This window comes from Jaculus jaculus, chromosome 12 (assembly GCF_020740685.1).
Source record: "Jaculus jaculus isolate mJacJac1 chromosome 12, mJacJac1.mat.Y.cur, whole genome shotgun sequence".
NCBI classification, from domain to species: Eukaryota; Metazoa; Chordata; class Mammalia; order Rodentia; family Dipodidae; genus Jaculus; species Jaculus jaculus.
In genome coordinates this window covers 69,161,337-69,189,113 of record NC_059113.1, presented here as the reverse complement: position 1 = coordinate 69,189,113, position 27,777 = coordinate 69,161,337, and the positions used below count along the sequence as shown (strand labels likewise).

The 27,777-nt window shown below is 38.5% G+C and overlaps 1 protein-coding gene across 3 annotated transcripts in view; it reads right to left on the bottom strand.

Annotated features, from left to right (window-relative positions):
- Positions 1-877: 877 nt before the first annotated feature.
- The window catches only part of Spata5 (spermatogenesis associated 5), a 257,900-nt gene continuing 231,000 nt past the window's right edge, over positions 878-27,777 (bottom strand). For all 3 annotated transcript variants that reach the window (XM_004667022.2, XM_045131630.1, XM_004667023.2), the window contains one exon: positions 878-1,248. In XM_004667022.2, the coding sequence (XP_004667079.1) occupies positions 1,072-1,248 (177 nt within the window). In that variant the 3' untranslated portion in view covers positions 878-1,071. The remainder of the gene's footprint in view (positions 1,249-27,777) is intronic.

Genomic DNA, 27,777 nt, shown 5'->3' with positions numbered 1-27,777 from the left:
TTGAGATGCCCTGGGCCACACTCCATGTTGAAAGCAGCAGGCCACATTCCTGATCAACATGGAAGCCCACTTTTCTGCCCTCCTTTTCTCTCCTGGCTCTTAAGTGAAACAAAAGGTAGTTTTATATACTGTAAGACCAATGTTGTCTTTCAGAGCAAATCTCTAAGAGCCACAGAATCAGGTGAACTGTGACTTCAGAATATCTTCAGAAACAAAACTATACACCCTGTTACTGTGATGATCAGGACTTATTTCATGAATTAATCTGCCTTGGGAATTTTCACATAGTGACACATCTAAGTGAATATTCTGTCCACTGCTAGCTTTTCATGTGAAAGTCAGAGACTCACTTGCCCAAAGCTTTTTCTATGGTATTTATGGAGCATTAAAGTGTCAACACTCTGAAGATAAACAACTAGAGGTATAAATATAAATATTTAGAATACTACAAGATGATTCAGAGTATAGTTTGTTTTTAGGCTTATTTTTCAACTGAAAAGATGACTGCTAACTTTTTAATGGGTACAAGTTAAAAAAGGAAAATTTAATACAATTTCCTTATAGCAACAAGCTTGTTCTTCTGGGCTCACACTAGCCTAACACCTACAAATTTTTAACCTCTCAAAGGGCACTGTATTATGAAATAACTTGGTATTGTTATTTTGGGCCATAAATAACAGTGTAAAGAGTAAGGAGAACAAGACCATACCAACCTAGTAGGTTCTGGAAGATAAAGCTCAGTGAGTGCTATTCAGCCAAACATACATATTCCATGTAAATGGACTTCCACAGGCCAGCACTGAGGAAGGCACTGGCATGAATTCTGGAGTAATGAAACTATTTCAAGGGACCAATGGACCACACTACTAAAGTTGACTCCAATCCATGCTGAGATTTTTATTGTATTCTTATGATTCAAAATGTTTAACTGGATCTTCAATTCTACTGAAAATATCTTAAACATTTTACATATTAAGGAACTTTAAACACATTAAAGGAACTTTACAGACAAAATATGAAAATGAATTTTTCTCTAAGAAAGATTTCAATGCCATGAATCTGAATGTCATCTCAGACTGTGAGTAGCTCACTCTTCTTTTGATAATCTTCATAAAAATGCCTCAGTGACTCAGGAATTCTAGGTGTCACAATGCTCAAAGCTCGAGTGAAATGCCTCTTCATGATGCAAGTGGCTTTGATGTCTTCTTCTAGAGCTAGAAGAGCTGCTTCTCTGCAGACTGCAATAATCTGAAATTGAACAAAAAGTAAAAGAGGGAAAAGAATAAATAGTCCTTTTTAGAGACATTATATTGAAAAATGTAAGCATTTTCATTAAAACGTAATCATATGTAAATATTTATCTGTTGTGTAATTTCTATACCATAAGCACTTTGCTAAACTTTACCTGTGGGAGTTATTCCACTTTGAGTGTTGTTTTCTGGTGGGGCTGAGACAGAATCTATAGCCTCACATAAGCTAAAAGCAAGCACCCTACCACTCAGCTACATCCCAACACTTTATTTATGTTTTCAAAAGGGTAAGGTAACCATATTACAGAGCTTTCTTCTAAAACAATGTAGTCGTACTCAGAGCCAGCAAAAGATGTATAAAAGCTGTGTTTGTGCTCGAATGTGGATCAGGTATGTCCATATACATTCCTCAAGAGCACGCCAAGGACAGGCATGCCTGTGTACTGTGGGAGAGAGGACCTGAGAGGGAGGATCAGAGGAAGGTGTATTCTGCAGCAAAGCAAGGTCTTGCTCATCAGCAGAGAATTTCCACATTCCTTTCAACCTCTGATGTGCTATCCACATGAAAAAGCATTTCTTTCCATGTACTTTGAATGAGACAGGTATGTCTGCTTTTATTTGGAGAGGTGCATCAGAACAGAGAAGTGCCTTTCTCAGGGAGGAGAGCTGGGAGTACTGAAGAGTCTGGGGAAAGGGTGGAATTGGTGCAGTGGGAAGGAGAAAAGTAGGCAAGAGGAAGGAGAAGATTCAAGAATCCTGAAATCTCTTTTTAAACTCTCTGGACCTCAGAGAGCAGAAGCGATACTGCTGGGGTGAAAAGACAGACAGTGATTTTCAGCTCAATAGGCAAACAGTGATTGACACTGACTGTGCCTTGAATTGGTAAATGAAAGGGGCAGCTGAAACACATTTGTCTAGCCATTCAGCATATTTTTTGTTTGTTCACTTACTGAAAAGAGCTCCTCGATGTGTTCAGGGCTAATGGCTACCAAAGCAGTTTAGTAGCTTTTGAGGGGATTTACTCACATATTTAGGGAGCGTTCCAAAAAAATGAAAAAAGAAAAAAAAAAAAAAGAAAGACATAGATTTAGATGGCTTTGTTAAATCATGACAAAGTAACCATTAGTTCTGGGCTTCATTAGTGAGCACTGAAGTTAACTATAGTGGCTACATATCTTAATGCGCTTTTTTTTTTGGGAAAAAAAAGTGACTACAAACTTGTTGAAGCAAAAACAAACAAACAAACAACAAAAGCTTCTAGCAATTAGTAAAACCATTTTAAGAGACGTTCTGGTGCAAAAACAAAACAAACCAGAGAACACATTCACCCAAAAGCAAATCACTCTTGAAAACAGGGGTGTGCTAATAGGCACAGTAGAAGCCTGTGAAAGGCCCACTGTACTCCCCCACAAAGGTGGGGAGGTAATGAATTCTCCATGCTCCCTCAGTAATCTGGAAAATCTAAGGTCTGAACAAACACTAGAGGAAGCAGAGTGCTGAATTACCAGGTGGGGTTATGGAGCACTCCTTTTTGCTCCACAACAGTGCAGACATGTCCATTGTAGTTCTCCCAGACTAAGGGAAACAGAGAAGTGCCGGACCTTGGACCAACAGCATATTTTACACATGTCCTATCTGAGACTTACTCCAAAGAATGAACAGCACACCATATAATAATTAGGGCCATTTTTTGGAGTACCTAACAATGAATGCTAGACAAATGTTAAATCTATGCTAACTCATTTGCTAAATGACTGATGCCCCAGTTCATCTGTTAGCAGAGGTATGATGGAAGCATGTCAAATATAGTAAACAGAAGTAAAGTGGAGGTGTGTGTATGGGTGTGTGCGCCATGGAATGCATGTGGAGTTCAGAGGACAATTTTGAGGTTTCTGTGCTCCACCTTCTTTGAGACAGGCTCTCTTCCTATTGCAAATGAACTGCTTGACTTCACAAAAATTTCTAATTGGCTCATGAGCTTTGGATTTGCCTGGCTCAATCTCCCTTATGGTTGATAACAGATGCATGTGCCACTTTGCATCTGGCTTCATGTGAGTGCTGGGGAATTGAACCTGGGCTGGTAGGCATTGCAAGTGAGACCATTTAACCACTGAGCCACCTCTCCAGGTCATTATATCCTTTTAACTTTGCTCCTCCCTATTCCATAATAGAGACAAACAGAGATGGGGCTGAGGACAGATGCACAAGGAACAGATACATTCAAAGGATGAGAAAGGAGACAGGGATGGACAGAAGAGAAGCCTGGTGACAGCAACCAGAGCATGAACTAGGGCTGTAATATGTTAAGAACAGTCAATGCATGTGTAGCAGACAGCTCCACAATACTGGCATGAATACCCAACCAAATACAGTTTATGGGAGGAACAGGCTTATTTCAAGCTTATAGATCCAGGGGAAGTTCCATTAATGGCAGAAGAAGCTGGCTCCTACTAATATATCCAAGTAAAGAGAGAAACCACCACCAAGTCAGCAAAACCCAAAAGGCAGCAAGCAGGGATCCTGCCAGATCTCAAACCTCTCTGTGGACACCTTTGGGCTGGAATTCAGATCCTCCCCCCACCCAGTGACAGGCCCCTTTGTAGTAGAAGTCTGGTCTGCTAGGGGCTGAAGCTACACACTCAATTTTAATAAAACACCTGAGTCTACTGAGTCATACATTCAAATTACCATAATATGTTTATAATAGTTTAAAAAATTTTAAAATTTATTTGCAAGGAGACACACACACACAGAGAGGCAGGGAAGGAGGAAGGTAGGGGTAGGGGTTAGGGGTATGAATGACCTCTACTCTAGCCACTGCAAATAAACTCCAGATGCATGTGCCACTTTGTGAATCTGGCTTTACATGGGTACTGAGGAACTGAACCTGGGTCATTAGGCTTTGCAAGCAAGTGCCTTAACTTCTGAGCCATCTCTCTAGCCTTGCAAACTACATTTTAATAAAATACTTGAGTCTGTGGGGCTATACATTCAAAACTCCCAAAAAATTTACTATAGTTTTTAACTATGAACAACTTTCCAAAAGATGCTATATGCATCTTTCCCATATATGGCCATTATTCTATAGTATTTCTCTTTATGTCTTACATAAGCTAGGTCTTGACAACTACAATTAACTTTTTGAAATGAAGATGAGTAACAAATATTGTTTATTATATGACACATGGTCATCATAAGGAATGCTTTCAGTCTGGAGTTCCATCCTTTCTGCAAAGGTACCATACAGTAATAATAACAAGAACACACTCTGGGTTCTTTCTAAGAGATGCTTTTACAGGTACCAAAATTTTTACTTAGAAACATGAGCTCTTTTGCTTGTTGCCATGGTGGCAGTGGTAATGGGGAACTACACTGACACCGGGAAAAAGTATAAGGAATTTACAAAAAGTACTATAATGTATACTAGGACTAAAACAATGTATAACTGGGGATCTTTTGCCTTACTTGGTGAAAGAAATATAAAATCAATTAATTGCCCAATGATTTACCTTTCTGCAGAAAGCTTTGGGAAGGTAAGGTCTTTTCAAATAAACCTTCCATCACATCTCTCTCTGAGTATTAAAGAAACTATGAGCAAGCCAGGCGTGGTGGAGCACGCCTTTAACCCCCAGCACTTCGGAGGCAGAGGTAGGAGGATTGCTGTGAGTTCAAGGCCACCCTGAGACTCCATAGTGAATTCCAGGTCAGCATGGGCTAGAGTGAGACCCTACCTCGATAAACTTAAAAAAAAAAAAAAAAAAAAAAAAAAAAAAAAAAAACTATGAAGAAAGGTGTTTGATTTAAACTGAGACTTTTCTGATTATATAAAAAATCTTAAAAAAAAACAAACAAACAACCCAATGAGATGAGTATATGCTTATGTACCTCTGGAATGATCAACTGACTGATCTTTTATTCATAGCACACAAGGACCACGAAGCTTACTGGAGGCATCACATCCAAATGAGATAGACAGGAGTCCAGAAGTGTTTCAGCAAGAGGAGATCCAGATTAACTTTTCCCATCAGGCCACAGAAAACCTCTGCTGAGAAGTTATTAGATGAATACAGACTGTCTGGAATGCTTAAATAGCCCAGTTAGAGAGAAAACCTTTAGCCATTTGAGTTCTTTAATTTCTTCAGCAAAAACAATTTTGGAGGCCTTCCTTTAATCCTTTCACCATCCTGTCATTTCCCCCACAGGTGCAGACTAGATCATTTAAATGGGTTGTCAGCCAGCCACCAACATGGCTAACTTTTGTACATTAGGCTGTACAAGCAAAAATCTTTCAAAGCTGAGGTGTATTCTTTTTCAATTTTAACTAAAAGATCAATACCTATTTAAGAATAGATGCATGTCTCATTACAAAACTGAAAACATCTGTTATGGAACTGAGAAAAATGAGACAAATGGCAGAAGGGGACCTAGGATCTTATTATGAGTCAGACTAAGACATGCATCCCAGCCCCCCTTACCATGGCCACTGACACCAATTTAAGCAGTGTTGTGTCACAGATTCTTGTTCAAATCATTCAGTAGTTCTGATTATCAGATATCTGACAAAAACATAAAGCAAGCGGAAACTCAGTGTGAAAGAGGAGAACTGCTGATGGGTTCATAAGAGTCAGGAAAAGACTTTTAATGAAGATGTCAAGAAATCCTCAAAACAAAGTTAGTAAGTAGTGAATAGTTATGTTTAAATGAGAAACAAGTTAGTCAAAGGGACTAGTATGAATCTTAACTCTCTGCTGCAAAGGCAATGCTTTTACAACAGCATAGGAACAACTGGACTGCAGGAGAGATGGCTCCACTGGGGCTGTGGGGAAGCGATGTTCTAGGATAAGATGGCTCTTGACTACTGGACCTTGGGAAATCTAATTACTTCACTTTTAAATGCAAAGGGTCAAAAGAGGCAATTGTGCAGAATTCTGAATGCTAGGAGAGGACGAACAATGTCTTACTTCACTGTGGGAAAAAAAGAAACCACTTCTTATACATGGCCTATGGTTCTTTCCAAAAATCCACGAGACAGGAAGAGTTTAAACAGGTGGTTCGGCTTAGCCAAACAAGCAGATGCCCAGTGAAAGTTAAGCCAACATGGTTTCTAAAGCAGGCAGCAACAATTTTTCAAAAAGATGTGATAAAGAATAGTCAAGGCAAAGACTTTAAAAAAAATCAAACAACAGGAAGGAAAGCCTGCAAAATTTGGGCAGTTTTGTGGCCATTTATCCCTGCTGTGCTCTAACTTTTCCTTGTTCTTCTTGGTTTACAGCATAGCCAGCTTCTTCTCTTCTGGTGCATTTAGAGATGAGAAAGTTAAGCAGTTACTTCCATTTCCACAGAAGGCCTGAGCCCTGTCTGTACTTTCTTGCTACTACATAGATCACAGAGGCATGCAAGCTTGGAGAGAGACATGCTGCTGCAAACAGACCTGGATAGGAACAGACTAAGAGCTGCTTCCTGGGCAGGGATGCTGGCATTCTAGCTTAACTTTATATACTCAGAGATTAACAAGATCCTCAAAGAAAGTTTCTAATGCAGCTTACACAACCAAGGAGGCTCTGCTTGGTTCTATCACCTTCCAGCTCCTAGCACAGACAGAGAGCACTTGGATCTTTGGAGAAAGTTAATCCAGCAATTTTAAATATGCCATTAGAGGTTTGAGTGACTTTAGGTAGAAAAGTAGGTTTTTTTTTTTTCAGTGTTGGGGATTGGATACAGGTTTTCTGCATGTATGTGTTTGCTCTGACACTTAGCTCTCCTGGGGAAAAGCAGTTCTTGATAGCTGAATTCATGCACCTGCAGTAGCAGTCTGAGTATGCACAGAGGCCTTTTCTCCGGGCAGAAGCACACTGATCACACACAGCAGAGAGGCGGTCTGTGTTCCTCCTGCTGCTCGGCAGGAAGAAAGCACGTCATCCAGTGAGGCTTAATCTCAGCTTCTTTGTATTTCAAGTATAGTAAATAGCCTTAAAGAATACGCAGAAAGAAATGGGCCACAGTGCTTACTTAAAAAGTCTTAGGTATTCTCCAGAAAGTGGTTTTGTTAAAAGCGTCTTCTGTCTGGAACACCTGTGACCTGTGAAGGTTTAATTGGGCTGCAGCTGGTGCTGATTGTGGTGCAGCCACTGGAGGACCCTGCACTGACATACTGACATTGTGTTGCCAGGCCTACCCGCCTCCTTACTTTTCTTTTCACTTACACAACCCTGCGACCTCCTTCCCATTTATGAGGGATTAGGAACTGGGTGGAGAGGGTATCCTGCTGTTCATGAACAGCATGCTCTGGAGGTGCTTCAAGGAGGAGGCTACCTGGGAGATTATGTGTTCCCAGGATGCAAGGGAGGCCCATTCTCCAGGCCCACTGAGAGGGCTGAAAGGTGGCTGAATGGCGCTCATGAAAGGGATGACTGAAGGCTGGGCAGAAGGCTGAGGAGAGGGCCACTGATGGTATGGGACCACAGACACAGTGAGGCATGCCCCAAGCTGCCACCAGGAGCTGAGAGAGAACAGTATGGCAAGAGAGGGAAATTCAGGAAAGCAAGCATTACTAAAAGTTCTTTAAAATGCCACTTGATTGAAAACATTGAAATGGTGAGGCATGAAGCGAAAATTTTGGAGATTACAGATTTAACAAATCACCTAGCTATTGCTTTGGGGCTAAATTCTCTTGCAAAAATAAAGCTTCATCATAATTCATCTGGACTTAAAGTAATGTAATCTAGAATGCTACAGTAAGTACTCAATCAAAATAAAATGTTTTGTACAGAGAAATTTACACCTAATGATGAGAAGGGGGCAAACACTTGGCTGCTTCATTTTGTTCCTCAAGTTACTTTTGAAGTCTCTAAAAATATACAGCATACATGCATCATTATTATTCCCACAGAGAAGCCTGTAATAGTTTTTGCTTTTTCAAAATTTATGTATGATTGTGGCATTGGGAGGCTGTGGCAGGAGTTTGAGGCCAGCTCTCAAGGATAACCTGGCCTACAGTGAGACTCAGTCAGTCCCAAAGAAAGAACAAACATTCATTCATCTACATATAAACCCATTATTCTATAGAGCTTTTGGCTGGAAAGATCCTGAGTACTTACCTGTTCTAGCCTGACATTTCTATAATCATTACCTCCTGTGAAATTTTAAGTTTTTCTAACTCTCCGTGATTTTATTTAAGCACTCATACATGCATGTGAGCCATGTACTTATTATTTTCACTGTGTAGCCTGGCATTGGGATTGCTGACTGATAGCTTGGCCACTCTTTTCCATGGTAGCTTTATGGTTCTTGGAGGAATTGTTAAGAACAATCTCAGCCTAGGAAGATTTGTCATGTAATGGGACTGGTTACTATTAGAAATGCAGTAGATGGTATCTTTGATGAGCAATGGTGAAAATACTTAAGAAATATTCATCGACCTTTCAAAATCTAAATACACAAAACTGAGTAAATCTAAATTATATATTTGGAAAATCTTAGGTCTATATCCATATACTTTACATCACTTTTTATTTATTTATTTATTTATTTATTTATTTATTTATTTATTTATTTTTTGGTTTTTCAAAGTAGGGTCTTACTGTAGCTCAGGCTGACCTGGAATTCACTATGTAGTCTCAGGGTGGCCTCGAACTCACAGTGATCTGCCTACCTCTGTCACCCGAGTGCTGGGATTAAAGGCATGCACCACCATGCCCAGCTACTTTACATCATTTTAAACTAGGTGACTTTCCCTCAGATTATTAACCATCAAAAATGATTTATCATCAGAAAGAGAACAGAGGACATTTATCATTGAGACAAATTTTTCTTCACAGTGATGTACATTAACTGGATCAAGGGGATGATGATGCAAGAGAAACTATTCCTCAATCAGACACGATGTATTACCAAGTATATAAATGACAGAATATTGACATAATGACACCCTACAGTGTTATAAGGAGAAAATGGAAGCCAGTGCCAAGAATTTGCTCTTAGGGCTGTGCTACAAGTCGGCCCTTACCCTTCCTTACCAACTCCATTCTCCCTGAAGTAAGTATGCCCAGATTCATATTCTCTCTCTCTCTCTCTCTCTCTCTCTCATTCTCTCTCACACACACACACTTTTGTGGATGCATGTAATTACTCCAGATGTGGTGTAAATTTCAGCATTGGATTAAGAATATGAAGTACACTTGGACATCAGTAGTTCTGAAAGCTTGACATTTTCTTTTTTTTTAATATAGTTAACTAGGCTAGTTAAGATCCCACGATTCTGGCAACAACCCAACATCACTATGCCTTTAACAAAAGAATTCTATGAAGAGATTTTATATGCTGAAACAAAATATTTTAAAACACCTTTCTGATATTTCTCATTTTAAGAATATTGTGGAATTTAGCCTCCTCCCATCCACAAAAGTTTCCATGGAAGATTATGTTAAGTTTGAGGTTAAATCTCAGAATTTCTACTTAAAAAAAAAATCAGGGCTGGAGAGATGGCTTAGCGGTTAAGTGCTTGCCTGTGAAGCCTAAGGACCCCAGTTCGAGGCTCGGTTCCCCAGGTCCCACATTAGCCAGATGCACAAGGGGGCGCACACATCTGGAGTTCGTTTGCAGAGGCTGGAAGCCCTGGCGCACCCATTCTTTCTCTCTCCCTCTATCTGTCTTTCTCTCTGTGTCTGTCGCCCTCAAATAAATAAATAAAAAATTTAAAAAAATCAGTGATATATTCAGCTATTTAAAACATGCATGTGTATGGGTACATCAGGATCTTGCCACTGCAAATGAATGCCAGAAGCTGGTGCCACTCCTTGCATCAGACTTTCTGTGGGTGTCTAGAGCAGTGAATCAGGGCTGGCAGGATTTAATAGCAAGTGTCTTTAACCACTGAACCATCTCTGCAGCCCCCACAATAATTTTACTTTTTTTGAGGCAGGCTCTCTACTCCAGGCTGACCTGAACCTCACTCTGTAGCCCCAGGTTAGCCTCAAACTCACAACAATTTCCTTACCTCAGCCTCCTGAATGCTGGGATTAAATCATGCATCATTATGCCCGGCCTTTAAAAAAAAAACTTATTGGGGGGAATGGGATTATGGGAACACCAGGGTGTTTTGCCATTGCAAACTACAAATGTACGCACCATTTTGTGCATCTGGCTTTACATGGGTTACTGGGGAATTGAACCTGGGCTGTCAGGCCTTGCAAGTAAGTATACTTTTAGCCACAGAGTCATCTCTCCAGCCCAGTTTTTAATACTTTTAAAAATATTTTAAAAATTTACTTTATGGGGGGGGAGGAAGAAGGAGAATATGGGCATACTAGGGCCTTCAGCCACTGCAAACAAACTCCAGATGCATGCACCACCTTGTGCATCTGGTTTATGTGGGTCCTGGGGAATTGAACCTGGGAACTTTGGCTTTGCAGGCAAGTGCCTTAACCACTAAGTCACCTCTCCAGCCCCTAATTTTTTTGATATAAATTAATGATTTTATAAAACAAACAGAAATGTGAAGGGCATGACTAAATTATTATCAACATTATCTTTGCATCTTAATGGATTAAATACTTTAATGAAATTGATATCCAATGGCTAAATAGATATGAAAATGATACCCCATCCTATTCTGACTATAAGTAAATTTATTTTGCAATAAAGATTAAAAATTGAGGGATAACAAAAGATATCCAAATAAATTAAAAGTGAAACAAGAATACATTTACTTATAACAGGCAAAAATACATATACTTATAGACTAAAAATTGTTAAAAGTTGTGATAGAATATAAAATATGTAAAAAACAATATGTAATTAAAAGGGACATTACCATATTTCCAAGAAAAGAAAATAATAATCAAAAACATGTATGTAACCAAAGCTGAAACACATAGCTACATGACATTAGAATTATATCATTTTTAAAATTTTTTATTTTTTTATTAATTAGTTTTGTATTCAGCAAATATACTCAGTTTGGTACCATTATTAGGCTCATCCATGACCTACCCCTCCCCTTTGCCCCTCTGCTGAGATATATGGGTCATGCATTGTGGAGTAAGCCCACAGTTATGGGTTGGATAAATGTCTGTGCATATCATGACCCAACATGTCAGCCCCCAATTTTTTATAACAATCTTTTTAAAAAATTGTTTTTCAATTTTTAAAATTTATTTGAGAAAGAAACAATAGGGAGGAAGGGAGCGAGGGAAGGAGGGAGGGACAGAGAGAGAGAATGGGCATGCCAGGGCCTTCAGCCACTATAAATGAACTCCAGACGTATGTGCCACCTTGTGTAGCTGGCTTACGTGGGTCCTGGAGAATCAAACCTGGGTCTTTTGGCTTTGTAGGCAAGTGCCTTAACTGCTAAGCCATCTCTCCAGCCCTGTAACAATCTTTTAATGAACACTTCTGACTTAAGAAGAAACCCAAGTCCTAAAAAGTCTTTAAGGTTATACTATCACTTGGGAGGCAGAGGTAGGAGGATGGCTGTGAATTCGAAGCCAGCTTGGAAGTACAGAGTGAATTCCAGGTCAGCCTGGGCTAGAGTGAGACGCTACCTCAATGCAAATACCAACACCACTACCAATAATAACCACAACACCCCCCCCCAAAAAAAAAGAAATTTGAAGGAAAAGGGGAATTAGTTATAATCACAGGATTGGGTCTAACAGAACCAAAGTACATTAAGAACATGACTTCAAGGCAGGTGTGGTGGCACATGCCTTTAATCCCAGCACTTGGGAGGCAGAGGCAGGAGGATCACCATGAATTCGAGACCACCCTCAGAGTACATAGTGAGTTCCAGGTCAGTTTGAGAAGCAGTGAAACCCTACCTCAAAACAACAATAAAAAAAAAAACAATAAACAAATAAGCAAAAAAAAAAACAAAAAAAAAAAAAAACACCAAACAAACCAAAAAACCACCTGAAACAGAATGCTGTTAGGATACTTCTTTGCATCCTCCCTCTCCCTCCCTTCCTTCATTTTAAATATTGCTTTCTCACCCTCCCTCCATCTAAAGTGATCCTCTGGTCTGAGCCTCAGGAACAGCTGAGCTGAGGTACATTGGTCGTCTTCTGCTTCTCTCTACTGTGGTTTCATCCTCTCTCAGTATGGTGGAAGATATGACTGTGCATACCTCCTATGTTTAGAGGAGCATAGCTGTGGTCACCAGAGTTCTTATTCTATCACTCCCAGTGGCTAGAAATCCTACAGAAAGTCTCTGACTGACTTGGTCTAGCTTGCTGGATAAAGGGTAAACTGCAACTTCCCCTCTAATTAAATCAAGTGTATGCATTATACAACTGTAGTTTTCTGGGTGGTAAAACTAGAGATCTTTGGGAGTGCTGAACAGGTGATTGAGCCAGGCCTACCATACTGGCTAGAGGGAGAAGATGTAAAAACTGCCTACTATGCTTCTCTGTGGAGAAGCCTACTTATATTGCCCCTCCTCTCAAACATCTAAAAATGGGAAATGTCAGTAAGCCTGCAAAGAAAACCTGGAGTTTTTCCTTATCTCTTTTCTTCCCTGGAAAGTTATACCCCTCCAGGAAAGATGTCTAGATTAAGCTAGCAACCTTTTTAGATGACAAAACTTTTAATCTCTACCTAAGAATTCTGGAAATATTGCCACACACTACAGAAACATGGTCTTTCTCCCCTAGAAACAGTGAAATCTGGTCTTTGTCATGTGAATCTGGACCTTGGCCTATGGTAGCCTGTGATGCATTCCATAAAAACCATAACCTTGGGGTGGAGAGTTGGCTTAGTGGTTAAGGTCCTTGCCTGTAAAGCCTAAGGACCCAGGTTCAATTTCCCAGTATCTACATAAACCAGATACACAATTTGGCATGTGTATCTGGAGTTCATCTGTGGGGGGCCAGAGGCCCTAGCATGCCTATTATCTCTGTGCCCCTCCCCTTTCTCTCAAGTAAGTACTTAAAAAACCCATAACCAAAATGTCACCCACTGAATTCACCTGTTTTCTGGAGACTCCCTCCTGTCCATAAAGACAGAAGTCTTTCCTTTCTATCAAGCTCTAAAAAATTTCTTTTTTTTTTTTCGAGATAGGGTCTCACTCTAGCCCAGGCTGACCTGGAATTCACTATGGAGTCTCCGGGTGGCCTCGAACTCACGGCAATCCTCCTACCTCTGCCTCCCGAGTGCTGGGATTAAAGGCGTGCGCCACCACGCCCGGAAAATTTCTAAATCTATATTTCACCCTCCTGTGGTCTGTGCTTGTTCATCAAATTCATAAGAACATGTATATAACCAAAATAAAGGTGGCCTTTGACTCAGTGGAAGCTTTGTGTGACCACTGAATGTCTAATGCCTCAGCAACTAAGTCACAGTCCAAAAATGGCCAAGATAAGGCTCTGTCATTCTCAAGGACACCACAGAAGTCCTGTATCACCAGTGTTCCGAATGTCACAGTGACTCCATTAGTTCTTAGACCATCCTGTTCATCTAAAGTCTGGGTAACATTTTGCGGACAGCACTCAAAAAGACAGCAAGCCAATCATGTTCTTTGACAATGATGTACCATGCTGTTTTTGTTACTATGGCTTTGTAATAGAGCTTTCTAATATATCAGGTATGGTGATGCCTCCAGAGGTGTTTCTTTTGCTGAGGATATGCTTGGATATCCAAGGCCTGCTGCCATTCCATATGAATTTTGAGATCATGAAGATTTTTATAGGATGGCCATTGTCACAATGTTAATTCTGTCTACCAAGGAACATGGGAGGTCTTCTCGTCTTCTCAGGTTTTCCTCAATTTCTTTCTTGAGTGTTTTTGTGTTTTCATTATATAAGTGTTTTACATCCTTGGTTAGTGTTATTCCATGATTTTGTTTTTCTTTTTTGCTGCTATTGAAATGGGACAATGTCGCTAATTTCTTCCTTTTTATCTTTGTCCTTTGTATATAGAAAAGCTACTGATTTCTGTGCATTGATTTTGTATCCTGCAACTTTGCTGAAGGAATTAATCACCTTTAAGAGTTTTGAGATGGAGGTTCTCATGTCACCGATGTATAGGATCACATCGTTTACAAATAGGTCTAACTTAATTCCTTCCTTTCCAATTTGTATTTCTTTTATTTTTTGTTTTAAGACAAGCCCAACAGACTGGCCTTTATTTTATTTATTATTTATTTGAGAGTGACAGACAGAGGAAGAAAGAGAAAGAGAGAGAATGGGCGTGTCAGGGTTTCCAGCCACTACAAATGAACTTCAGATGCGTGTACCCCTTGTGCATCTGGCTAACGTGGGTCCTGGGGAATCAAGCCTCGAACCAGGGTCCTTATGTGTCACAGGCAAGTGCTTAACTGCTAAGCCATCTCTCCAGCCCTCTCTTTTATTTATTTTGTTTTTTATTTTTATTTATTTATTTTTTTTTTGAGGTAGGGTCTCACTTTAGCCCAGGCTGAGCTGGAATTTACTATGTAGTCTCAGGGTGGCCTCGAACTCACTGCGATCCTCCTATCTCTGCTTCCTGAGTGCTGGGATTAAAGGTGTACACCACCACACTCGGCTTCGTATCCCTTTTATATCTTTCTCCAGTCTTTATTGCTTGGGCTAGAACTTCTAGTACTATGTTGAAGACCAAAGATGAGAGTGGACATCATCTTGTTCCTGATCTCAATGGGCATTCTTTGAGTCTTTCCCCATTAAGTATTATTTGGGATATTTTTTATGATAAATTTTTTATGATACGTTCTGAGTCGTCCCAAGGTCACTGCCATCTGAAAAGAGAAGATTCTCTACCCAAAATGAGAGTAGCATTAATATAAGGGTATGAATATTAAGAGAAGTCCTTACTGGGCAGTTTGATAGGCATAGTATATACACTTATCCAGACATCAGCAGATGTTACAACCCTAGGGATCATGACAACCCCTGTTTTAAGTTTTCAGTGTCAGGGATGTATTCCCTCCCTTGGAGCGGGCCTCCAGTCCAATTGGAGGGCAGATGGTTTCCACCATAACAGATATGCCACTATTGCACCCATTGGCTCATTTGGCCTGGCTGGCCAATTATAAGGCTTGCAGTGTCCACTGTTGATTATCTTCACTGGTGATTTCTCTTTCCCCATTGAACTGCATGTAGAATGGCTTCTTCCAGCTTTCTATCAGCTGGTCTACATGGAGGAAGTTATCAGCTCAGTTCCAGCAGGATTTCTCAGTGGCCTTGCAGCCCAAGTATGTGGAGTCTTCAGCAATAGGGTCTTACCATCTATCTTGGTGGGAAACCAAGGGCCTCGGCAATGGCCTATAATGTTTTGGGGGCATCAGGGACCTCCCTGGCCAACAACTCACTGGAAGGTACCATGGGATATTTTTTTATAATCATGGAAAATGTTAATAAAAACTGAGAAAAAAGAGAAAATAATAATAATAAAAAAAGAAGTGACATGTCTCAGAAACAGAAACTGTACCTTCCAGAAACATGTTAGGGTATACTTTTTTTTTTTTTTTGAGGCTGGATCTCACTCAGGCCAAAATGAACTTGAACTCACTCTGTACCCTAGACTGCCCACAAATACATGGCCATCCTCTCAAGTTATGAGACAGCATGTTTAGAAAACAGTAAAGTTTTTCCAAGAAAAAAAATATATGTATATATGTTAGTACAATGATTGTGATGGGGAGGTAATATGATGGAGAATGGAATTTCAAAGGGGAAAGTGTGTGTGTGTGGGGGGGGGAAGGAATTACCATGGGATATTTTTTATAATCATGGAAAATGCTAATAAAAATTAAATTTAAAAAAATATATGAAAAGAGCTTTCCAGTTGGAGTTGATGTGACAAAGTCAAAAAGCATACAACCTAGGATAAGTTAATGTTTTATATGTTAGCTTCTTATGTTAAATATTTTACTAATAGCATCAAATCTTTTTATTTTTCTTGTGTGTGTGTGGGGGGGGGGTATATGCATGTGTATGTGCCCATGCAGTATCTTATGGGCTCATTTGTGGTGGCCAGAGCAACATGTAGATCTGGCCTTATAGCATGACAGCAGTTTGTAAATATTCAACTGTAATTATGTTCAAATAACATCTTATTGACAATGAAATCTAAATTTCATAATTTTTCATGTGCTACAAGGTCCTCCCAACTCCTGTGCTGGGAACTGAACCTCTGTGCTTATACTCTACCACTAAACTAAATTCCCAACCCCCACAACATCTTCTTTGATTAACTTAGAAATATATACCAATTCTTAGTTTTTGGTCTTCACAGAAACAGGTTGTGGATCACGTTTAATTCTTAGGCTTCAGTCTGTTAACCTCTAGTCTAGATACACAACTCTCCACCACATAGAACATTTCTGTTGATCTATACTTGGAATTCTGAGTACAAACAAATGCTATTCTTTTTTATTTTTAGTAGCTGAGTGAAGAAATGACAATGGTAGAAGATACTTATTTGGGGGATATAACAGATTCTCTCTAGCTGAGCGATTCTGAAGTGCAATAACCATTATTATGCATTACTATGTGGTATTATTCAGGGACCAAGAATAAAGTGGAGGCATCATACCCTCTTTCACTAGAATCTATTATTGCCTAAGCATACTGTGCAGCACTGGGCTGATATGGACTGATATGCTTCTTCACTCCTGTATGGAAACTACAGAAGAATTTTTTGGCAGTACATACATTTTACAGATCATAGGGTGATCAAAGCTTCCTGTAATATCTGACCTAGACATTCAGAAACAAATATGAAAGTGTAACATGTCTATGGGTACCAGGTGAAAAAAAAAATTTATATTAAGTGCTGTGATAACAAACCAAACATTGATTTTTCTATTATGGTAAAGCTCCCGAAAAATCTTACAAAGCACCCTGATAGATACTTCAAAAGCTGGGCAGAGTAAACATGGTATTATTCTTTTTCTTTCCCATCCCACCTTTCCCTCCTTCTCCACTTACTTATTTTTAAATAACTCTAGTACTTCTTTGTTTCTAATAAATGAGACCACCTTCTTTAAGAAAGTAACTTCCATTACTGTATCCCTTTCATGAGTCAACTGTAGAACCCTGTTTCTCTGATCACACTGCATGTGTGTGCATGCATGACCAGCTGGCCTAGGCAAATTTTAGTTGAAGAGTATCAATGAAGTAACTTATTTCCAGAGTTGCATTTTTATAGATCAGTAATGACATGTATAGCCAAGTGAGTATATACAGTATATTTATGTAAATCCGGAAAGAGAGATAACAGAGAATTCTTTAAAATGTCAGCTAGTTTTTCACCAGAAATGTAATCCTCAATTATAATATAATCTGTATATCAAAATGATAATTCTTTTCATTGTAATAAATTTTGTAGTAGTCTGCTTTGTTGGAACTGTTGGTACTACACCTTGGAAGTAAATGAGGTTGAGATGGAGGAGAGCCAGATTGGAAAGAGTGGGAAGCAAGCAGTAGGGACAAGGATAAGCTCAGTGAGTAGTCCTTTATTTTTTCCTCTCCCCTCCCACTTTTTCCCACTTTTAAAAAATAGACTGTTTTTTAGGTACTCTTAATGTGCACAGTTGAGATGAGCCTGAAGTACAAAATTCTCATACACCTCTTTCCCCACATACACCTCTTTCCCCACATACACTGGCCTCCTCACTTTTACAGTTCAAGCTACACTGTCAGCCACCTGAACACCTCAGCTCACAGCAGGGCTCCTTCTTGGTATTGTACATCTTATCATATGATATAATATCATTGCTTCATTAGATGTTTTGTCACTGTGACAAATACCTAAGATAAACAAGTTTAATGAATGAGTTATTTGGCTCCTAGTTTCAAAGTGTTCAGTTCACCTCACAGTGGCTAGCTAGGAAGCTGAGGACAGACAGAAAATGGCCAGGAACAGTCTCCCCTTCAAGGGTAGTCTTCTTAGTGATCTACTTTTTCCAATCAGGGTCCACTTCTATATTTCTACCACCTCCCAATAATGCCACTGATTCTAAATCCATCAATGAATTGAGTACTCATGAGCCAGTCACCTGTCACTGATGGGTGCACATGCGTCTTCTGAGGAACATTTCATACTCAAACTGTAACACTGTTCAAAAATTCCCTGTGCTCTGGCTACTTAACCCCCCTCCTCCAATCCTTTTGCAATCACTGAGCTTTTGACTGTTCCTGGAGCCTTTTCCAGAATGCCACATATTTGGAGTCAGACAGCATGGCATTGTCAGAATGGCATCTTCTACTTAGCAATATGCATGAGGTTCTTCTGCATAGTTCTTGCTTGGAAATTAGTCACTTGCAATGTTGACTAGTATCTCATTGTTCAGATGTACCATAGTTTATTTACTCAACTGCTAAAGGGCATCCTGTGACCTCCACTATTTTTAGTGAATGTTATTTTAATTTCTTGCTTTGGCTTTATGTTAAAGGGCACCACAGTAGATACCATCTTTAAATTTTTTTTCTTTTTTTAATTTGTAAGCAGAGAGAGATATGGGTGCACCAGGGCCTTCAGCTGCTGCAAATGGATTCCAGATGCATGTGCTACCTTGTGCATCTGGCTTTTACGTGGGTAGTGGGGAATCACTTGGGTCATTAAGACTTTGTAGGCAAGCACCTTAATTGCTAAGCCATCTCTCCAGCCCTAGATACACTCTTAACAAACAACAAGTACAATCTCTATAACATGTACAAGGAAACAGGTCCAGAAGTTAAATGACTGGTCCATGGTGCTCTCATCCCAGGGCATTTGTATGAGCTTGACTTCCAACATCCAATTATGCCTAATGGTATCCTTACCAATAGCCTATATGTCTGAAGATCTAATAGTTTTTTCTTTCTTTTCTTCTTCTCATTTTTTCTTCTTCAAGGTAAGGTCTCATTCTAACTTAGGCTGACCTGGAGTTCACTATGTTGTCTCAGGGTGGCCTTGAACTCATGGTGATCCTTCTACCTCTGCCTCCTAGTGCTGGGATTAAAGGCAAGTACCACCACGCCTAGCTTCTGCTAGTTTTTAATGAGGCAGTGTAACTCCAGATTGATACCCCAAATGTCCTCTTTGGTGTCTTGTGGCTCACCACTATAATTATAAAGAAGACAGATATTTATATACTTTCATCTTGGAAGACCTATTATCTATCCTATTAGCTTTGCAATCACTGCTAAAACTGCAATGGAAAACATTAGAACCCTAGGCTTTGTCTATAAAAGTTCAAAATTTTGCCCATATACATTTATGACATTTTATCTTTAGATCGCTAGACAGCTTAATTACAGTAAATTATTTATGTTGACCAATAAAAGTAATTTACATGATAATATTTTAACAAATATATCAAAATAATGTTGGAACAACTAGAACAAACAAAACTTAAAACTACAAAAACTATGATCTGAAAGCATGTGATACGTGTTAATGTATAATTGTTAGCATCTCACAATTATCAAGGCAAGATAATTTGTAGGAATGGTGGTGTTCCCTTCTTCCCACAAAGATCTCCCAACTGCTAGAACCTATGGAGATATTGAGGTACATGGCAAGAGGTAGAACAGGTCAGTTACAGATGGAATTCAGGCTGTGATCTTAGGGTAGGTGATTACCCCAGATTATCTGGCAGGTCCATATAACCAAAAGGGTCCTTTAAATGTGCAAAAAGGGAGACACAGTTCAGAAACAGCAAGAGGCTAGAAGGTGTATGCTGGCTATAAAGATGGAAGGAAGGGTCACCAGCTGAGGAATGCAGAGACTTCAAGAAGCTGGGAAAAGTAAAGAAATGAAATGTTCCCTAGGACCTCCAGAAAGAAGTACAGCCTTGTAGACATACTACATTTAATTCAGTGATATCCTAAAAACCTGACTTAACTTCCATAATTGTAAGATAATAAATTTGTATTGTCTAAGGTACTAAAGCTTGTGGTAATTTGTTAAGCAGGAGAAGGAAAACAATATATGTAAAAGAACATAACTGAAAACAGGAACAGTACAAAGTCTATTAGTTAGCAACAGCAATAAATAAGTTACTATTTATTAAGTACCATAGACATTACTTCTAATTTTCATCTGTGAAAGTTAGGCATTACTATTACAGTTTTACAGTCTCAAAGACATTAACTTACTCAGTTCAACGTACTACAGCTGGAAACAAGAGCTCAGACTGGAACACAGGTGTACCAGAGGTCTGTCCATGCTTTTGCCAGAACAAAGATTAGCACTCTACTCAAACCTCATTAGCATTGCACATGATACTGTCCTCTTGTGGCATGAATTACACAGGACTTTCCTTCTTCATTTTCTTGACCCCAAAGAGACAAAACAACGACAAACTTAATCATGCACAGTAAGTGCAGAGGAAACAGCCAGATTGCTTTCTGTGGGTCTAATTACTTGGTTTCTGCAGGTCTGAAAAGTACTAGAAGAGTAACCACAGACTCCAGGGAAGAAATAAGAGTATTTTAGAGGATAGCTATTTGTGTTAGTTCATATCAAACTGGAACACGCACAAGGCAAGAATGGTGGAAAACGGGAGGGGGGTAGACAGCCACCCAAAAGTTTATCTGAGGGAAAACACAGAAGATAGTAAGGTGAACATAATTCATCAAAACATAACTGTTTCCAATACACTTGGATGTGTGTACAACTCAATAGACTGAAAACAAAACAGCAAGTCTGCTTAATCATGTAGTATATGAGTCATATTTCTATTCCAACCTAATATTAGACAGTCACTTCCTTTGTGACTCTTCTCATGGAAAATTATGTCCACACTATAGCCATGTAGACCAAACTGTGTCAGATCACACTAAACCACACAGTACTGCCAGAACTCTGCTATCATGCCTTCCTATTAAGACCATATCCCCTTAAATTGTGATCCAAAATAAATCTTTCCTATCTTAAATTGTTTCTCTCAGGTATTTTATCAGAGACGAAAAAAGTTAACAAACCCTGGTCTGTTGTGATATTCCTGTCATCCTAACTTCCACTATGTTCTGAAACCACAAGCCAAACTCAATGTTTTATTCTATCTCTTGTTTTGGTTAGGTATTATGATCAAAGAAATGTGAAAGAAACTTAAGTACTTACTAATCTTGTAAATACATGACCAAGAAAATAGGGTCCTTAAGCAGGGGAGGTGCTGACCAAACATTCTTAAAAATGTTTGGTAAACAAAAACTCTTTTCATAAAAAAAAGGAGCATAAAATAATTTTTTCTCAATTACTTTTTAAACCATGTGTGGGAAATATTTTTTTTTATCTTTTATATTTTAAAAGAATGAATTTCCTCTTAAATTAAGGCCTTTACAACAATAACTTTCTAGAAGCAAATCTTTATCCTCAAACACTCTTACTACCAAATTGGAGCTGCTCACTAAAGTCCATGTGAGGGGCTCTGGGGTTTTCCCTGCTTTGCTCCATGTTCTGATTTGAGACAAGGTTAAATTAGTCCTCTTGGGCAGGTATGGTAGCACAGAGGTAAAAGAATGGCTGTGAGTTCAAGACCACTCTGAGACTACATAGTCAATTCCAGGTCAACCTGGGCTAGAGTGAGGCTCTAACTCAAAAGAAAGAAAAAAAAAAAAATTAGTCCTTTAAAATAAGGATTTCACCCACCAAAAAGTATAAACCCATCAGAAATAATGTCCCATGAGACAGATTTAGAGGACTTGTCTGAGAAAGAGTTCAAAAGAATAATTACAAATGTGTCCAAAGAAATCAAAGAGGAAATTGAAGTAATCAAAGAAGACATGGGAAGCCATTTAATGAAATAAGGAGATCAATACAAGTCATGAATAAGGAAAAAGAAATATAAAAGAAAAACCAGTCAGAAATACTAGCAATGAAATACACAGTCAGTCAACTAGATGAAAAAGAGAACAGAATATCTAAAGTAGAAGACCAGGTGGCAGATCTAATACAGTCCAACAAAGAAAAGACAAACTAATAGGAAGTTATGAATGGCCATTTCAAGATACCTGAGCTGGACATGGTGGTGCACGCCTTTAATGCCAGCATTTGGGAGGCAGACGTAGGAGGATCACTGTGAGTTCAAGGCCACCCTGAGACTACATAGTGAATTCCAGGTCAGCCTGGACTAGAGTGAGACCCGACCTCAAAAAAAAAAAAAAAAAAAAAAAAAAAAGGGACGCTATGAAAAGATCAAACCTAAGAATTCAGGGTATAGTAGAAGGAGAAGAATTTCAGTTCAAAGTCATAGTAAGCACTGTCAAAAAAAATCATAGAAGAAAACTTCCCCCAAATTGGAAAAGAGATGCCAAAGCAGATACAGGTAACACCAAACAGACAAAACCTGGAAAGAACATCACACTGTACCAAACACACAAACCAAATAAAATATATTGAAAGCAGTTAGGGAGAAAAACCAAATCACATACAAAGCCAAACCAATGAGGATCACAGCAGATTACTCAACACAAATATTAAAAGCCAAGAAGGGCTTGGAATAATGTATTCCAAGTTCAGAAAGATAACAACTGTCAATCAAGGCTACTTTATCCTGCAATGCTATCCATTCAAATAGGAGGAAAAGTAAGCACATTACACAACAAAAGCAGGCTAAAGGAATATTTGAAGACACAACCAGCTCTACAGAAAATACTTGAAAGGATCTTTCATGCTGAAGAGAAAGAAAAACACATGTATAAGGAACCTGGAAAAAATAAACCATACTCAAATACCAGTTAATTTAAGACAGCAAAGGTAAAGCCAGATGAACCACAAAACAACAAAAATGGCAAAAACACACACCTTTCAATACTAACTCTTAATGTCAATAGCATCAATGCTCCAACCAAAAGACAAAGGTTTGCAGACTAGGTTAAAAAGCAGGATTCTTGTGCTCGCTTCAGCAGCACATATAAGAAAACTGGAACGATACAGAGAAGAAATAGACCTATAACAAGCATGGAGATCTGAAGAGTTATCAAAACTCTCCCAACTAAAAAAAGCCCAGGCCCAGATGGATTCACTGCTAAACTTTACCAGACCTTCAGGGAAGAGCTAACACCATTGCTTCTTAAGTTTTCCATAAAATAGAAAAAGAAGGAATTCTACCTAACTCCTTCTATGAAGGCAGCATCACCCTGATACCAAAACCAGGCAAAGATTGAACAAAAAAAAGAAAATTTTTTTGGTAGTTGGTGATTTCAACATCCTATTTGCACCAATTGACATGTCATCCTGGCAAAAAATAAACAGAGGCATCTGGATTAAATGAGATCATGGAAGAACTGGACCTAACAGATATACAGGACATTTCATCCAAATGCTACAGAACATACAATATTTTCAGTAGCACATAGAACATTCTCTAAAATAGATCCTACATTAGGACACAAATAAAATCTTAACCAATTCTAGAAAATTTAAATAATTCCTTGCATCCTATCTGACCACAGTGAAATCAAAAGCAAGAAAGGCGATAGATGATACACAAAATCATGGAAAATAAACAACACACTACTAAATGATGAATGGGTCAATGAAGAAATCAAGAAGGAAATCAAAAAATTTATAGAATCAAATGATAATGAAAACACAACATACTAAAATCTCTGGGTCACAATGAAGGCAGTCCTAAGAGGTAGATTTATAGCTTTAAGTGATTATATTAAGAAATTAGAAAAGTTGCAAGTAAATGAACTTATGCTTCACATTAAACCTTGGAAAAAGAAGAACAAGGCAAACCAAAAATTAGTAGATAGGAAGAAATAATAAAGATTAGGGCAGAAATTAATGAAATAGAAACAACAACAACAAAAACAATCCAAAGAATCAATGAAACAGAGTTGTTTCTTCGAAAGGATAAGCAAGATTGATAAGCACAGGGCAAATCTAACCAAAAGAAAGAGAAGATATACAAATTAATAAAATTAGAAATGAAAAAGGCACAATCACAACAGGTACCAGAAAAATTCAGAAATATCATAAGGACATACTATAAGAACATATACTTCACTAAGTTTGAAAATCTGAAAGAAATGGATGATTTCCTTGATTTATATGACCTACCAAAATTAAATCAAGATGAGATTAACAACTTAAATAGACCTATAACAAATATGGAGATCCAAGCACTTATAAAAAAAAAAAAATCTTCCAACTAAAAAAAGTGGGAAAACACCACTGCTCCTCAAATTTTTCCATAAAATAGAAAAGGAATGAACAAGTATGGAGATCCAAGCAGTTATCAAAAATCTCCCAACTAAAAAAAGTCTATGCCCAGATGGATTCGCTGTTGAATTTTACCAGACCTTGAGGGAAGAACTAACACCATTACTTCATAGGGGGATTTCCATAAAATAGAAAAAGAAGGAATCCTACCAAATTCCTTCTATGAAGCCAGCATCACCCTGATACCAAAACCAGGCAAAGATTAAAAAAAAAAAAAAAAAAAAGAAAGAAAGAAAAAAAAAGAAAAAGAAAAGTGCAGACCAACCTCCCTCATGAACATAGATGCAAAAATTCTCAACAAAATATTGGCAAACAGAATACAAGAATATATCAGAAAGGTCATTCACCCTGACCAAGTAGGCTTTATCCCAGAGATGCAGGGATGGTTCAACATACACAAATTGATAAATGTAATACATTATATAAATGGACTGAAAGACAAAAATCATATGATCATCTCACTGGATGCAGAAAAAGTGATTGACAAAATCCAACATCCCTTCACGATAAAAGTCCCAAAGAGACTGGGAATAGAAGGAACATATCTCAATATAATAAAAGCTATTTATGACAAGCATACAGCCAAGATATTACTGAAAGAGGAAAAAGTGGAAGCTTTTCCATTAAAATCAGGAACAAGGCAAGTGTGTCCATTGTCCATCACTTTTATTTAATATAGTTCTGGAAGTCTTAGCCATAGCAATAAGGCAAGATACACATATAAAAGGGATACAAATAGGAAAGGAAGAGATCAAATTATCATTATTTGCAGATGACATGATTCTATACATAAAGGACCATAAAGGCTACTAGCAAACTGTTAGAGCTGATAAACACCTACAGCCATGTAGCAGGATACAAAATAAATACACAGAAATCAGTAGCCTTCATATATGCTAACAACAAACACAAAGAGAATGAAATCAGAGAATCGCTCCTATTCACAATTGCATCAAAATAAAAAAAAAGTACCTTGGAATAAACCTAATGAAGGAAGTAAAGAATCTCTACATTGAGAACATTAAAACTCTCAAGCGAGAAATTGCAGAAGACACTAGGAAATGGAAAAACATCCCTTGTTCCAGGATCAGAAGAATCAATATTGTGAAAATGGCAATCTTACCTAAAGCAATCTACACATTTAATGCAATCCCCATCAAAATTCCAAAGGCAGGGCTGGAGAGATGGCTTAGCGGTTAAGCGCTTGCCTGTGAAGCCTAAGGACCCCGGTTCGAGGCTCGGTTCCCCAGGTCCCACGTTAGCCAGATGCACAAGGGGGTGCACGCGTCTGGAGTTCGTTTGCAGTGGCTGGAAGCCCTGGCACGCCCATTTTCTCTCTCCCTCTATCTGTCTTTCTCTCTGTGTCTGTCGCTCTCAAATAAATAAATAAATAAATTTAAAAAAAAATTCCAAAGGCATTCTTCATGGAAATAGAAAAAAACAATCCAAAAATTCATTTGGAATCACAAAAACCCTTGAATATTTGAAATAATACTGAGCAACAAAAATAAGGCTGGTGGTATTACCATACCTGATTTTAACCTACTAAAGAGCCAAGTAACAAAAACAGCGTGGTACTGGCACAAAAGCAGACATGTAGATCAAAGGAACAGAATAGAAGACCCAGATCTAAGTCCAGGTAGCTATAGCCACCTGATATTTGATAAAAATGCCAAAAATACTCATTGGAGAAAAGACAGCCTCTTCAGCAAATGGTGTTGGGAAAATATGATATGAATCTGTAGAAGGATGAAAATAGATTCTTCCCTCTCTCCATGCACAAGAATTAAGTCGAAATGGATTAAAGACCTTAACATCAGAAGTGAAACTCTGAAACAGCTAGAGGAAAAAGTAGGGGAAACCCTTCAACATACTGGTCTTGGCAGACTTTCTGAATACAACCCCAATAGCTCAGACAATAAAACCACAGATTAACCACTGGGACCTCATGAAATTACAAGGACTTTGCACAGCAAAGGACACTGTGAATAAAGCAAAGAGGCAACATACAGAATGGGAAAAAATCTTTGCCACCTATATATCTCATAAAGGATTAATATCTAGGATATACAAAGAACTCAAAAAGTAAAATAATAAGAAATCAAACAAGCCAATCAAAAAATGGGCTATAGAGCTAAATAGAGTTCTCAAAGGAAGAAATACGGATAGCATATAAGCATCTAAAAAAAGTTCTATGTCACTAGTCATCAGGGAAATGCAGATTAAAACTACATTGAGATTCCGTCTCACTCCTGTCAAATTCACTACCAACATGAAAACAAATGATCATAAATCCTGGCAGGGATGTGGAAAAACAGGAACCATTCTACACCCTTGGAAATGCAATCTGGTCCAGCCATTGTGGAAATCAGTGTGGAGGTTCCTAAAATAGCTAAAGATTGATATACCATATGACCCAGCTATAGCACTCCTAGGCATATATCCAAAGGACTCATCTCATCTCCTTAGAAATACGTGCTCAACCATGTTTATTGCTGCTCAATTTATAATAGCTGGGAAATGGAAGCAGCCTAAATGTCCCTCAACTGATGAGTGAATAATGAAGATGTGGCACATTTATACAATGGAGTTCTACTCAGCAGTAAAGAAAAATGAAGTTATGAAATTTGCAGAAAAATGGATGGACCTGGAAGACATTATGCTAAGTGAGGTAACCCAGGCCCAGAAAGCCAAGCGCCACATGTTCTCTGTCATATGTGGATACTAGCTACAGATGACTGGGCTTCTGTGTGGGAATGAAAATACTTAGTAGCAGAGGCCAGTGAGTTAAAAGGGAGACATAAAAGGAAGAGAAAGGAAGGGATGAGGGTACTTAATAGGTTGATATTGTATATATGTAAGTACAATGATTGTTATGGGGACGTAATATGATGGAGAATGGAATTTCAAAGGGGAAAGTGGGTGGGGAGGGAGGGCATTACCATGGGATATTTTTTATAATCATAGAATATGTTAATAAAAATTGAGAAAAATAAATATATAAGTAAAATATTTAAAAACAAAGCAGGATCTTTCAATTTGTTGTCGCCAAGAAACTCACCTTTCTACAAAGGATGGATACTATCTTCGAGTCAAAGGTTGCAAAATGGTGTTTCAAGCAAATGGGCGTACAAAATAAACAGGGGTCACTATCATAATTTCTGACAGGGTAGAATTCGGACCAACATTCGTTAGGAAAGATAAGGAAGGTTACTTTACATTGAGTAAAGAAACACTCCAATAAGAGGACATTGTAATCCTAAACATATGCACCTAACATGGGGGGTTTCCAAACACTATGAGAACTAAGGCCACAGATAATACCAAATACAATTGTAGAGGTTGATCTCAACACCTTGCTCTTATCAATTGACAGATA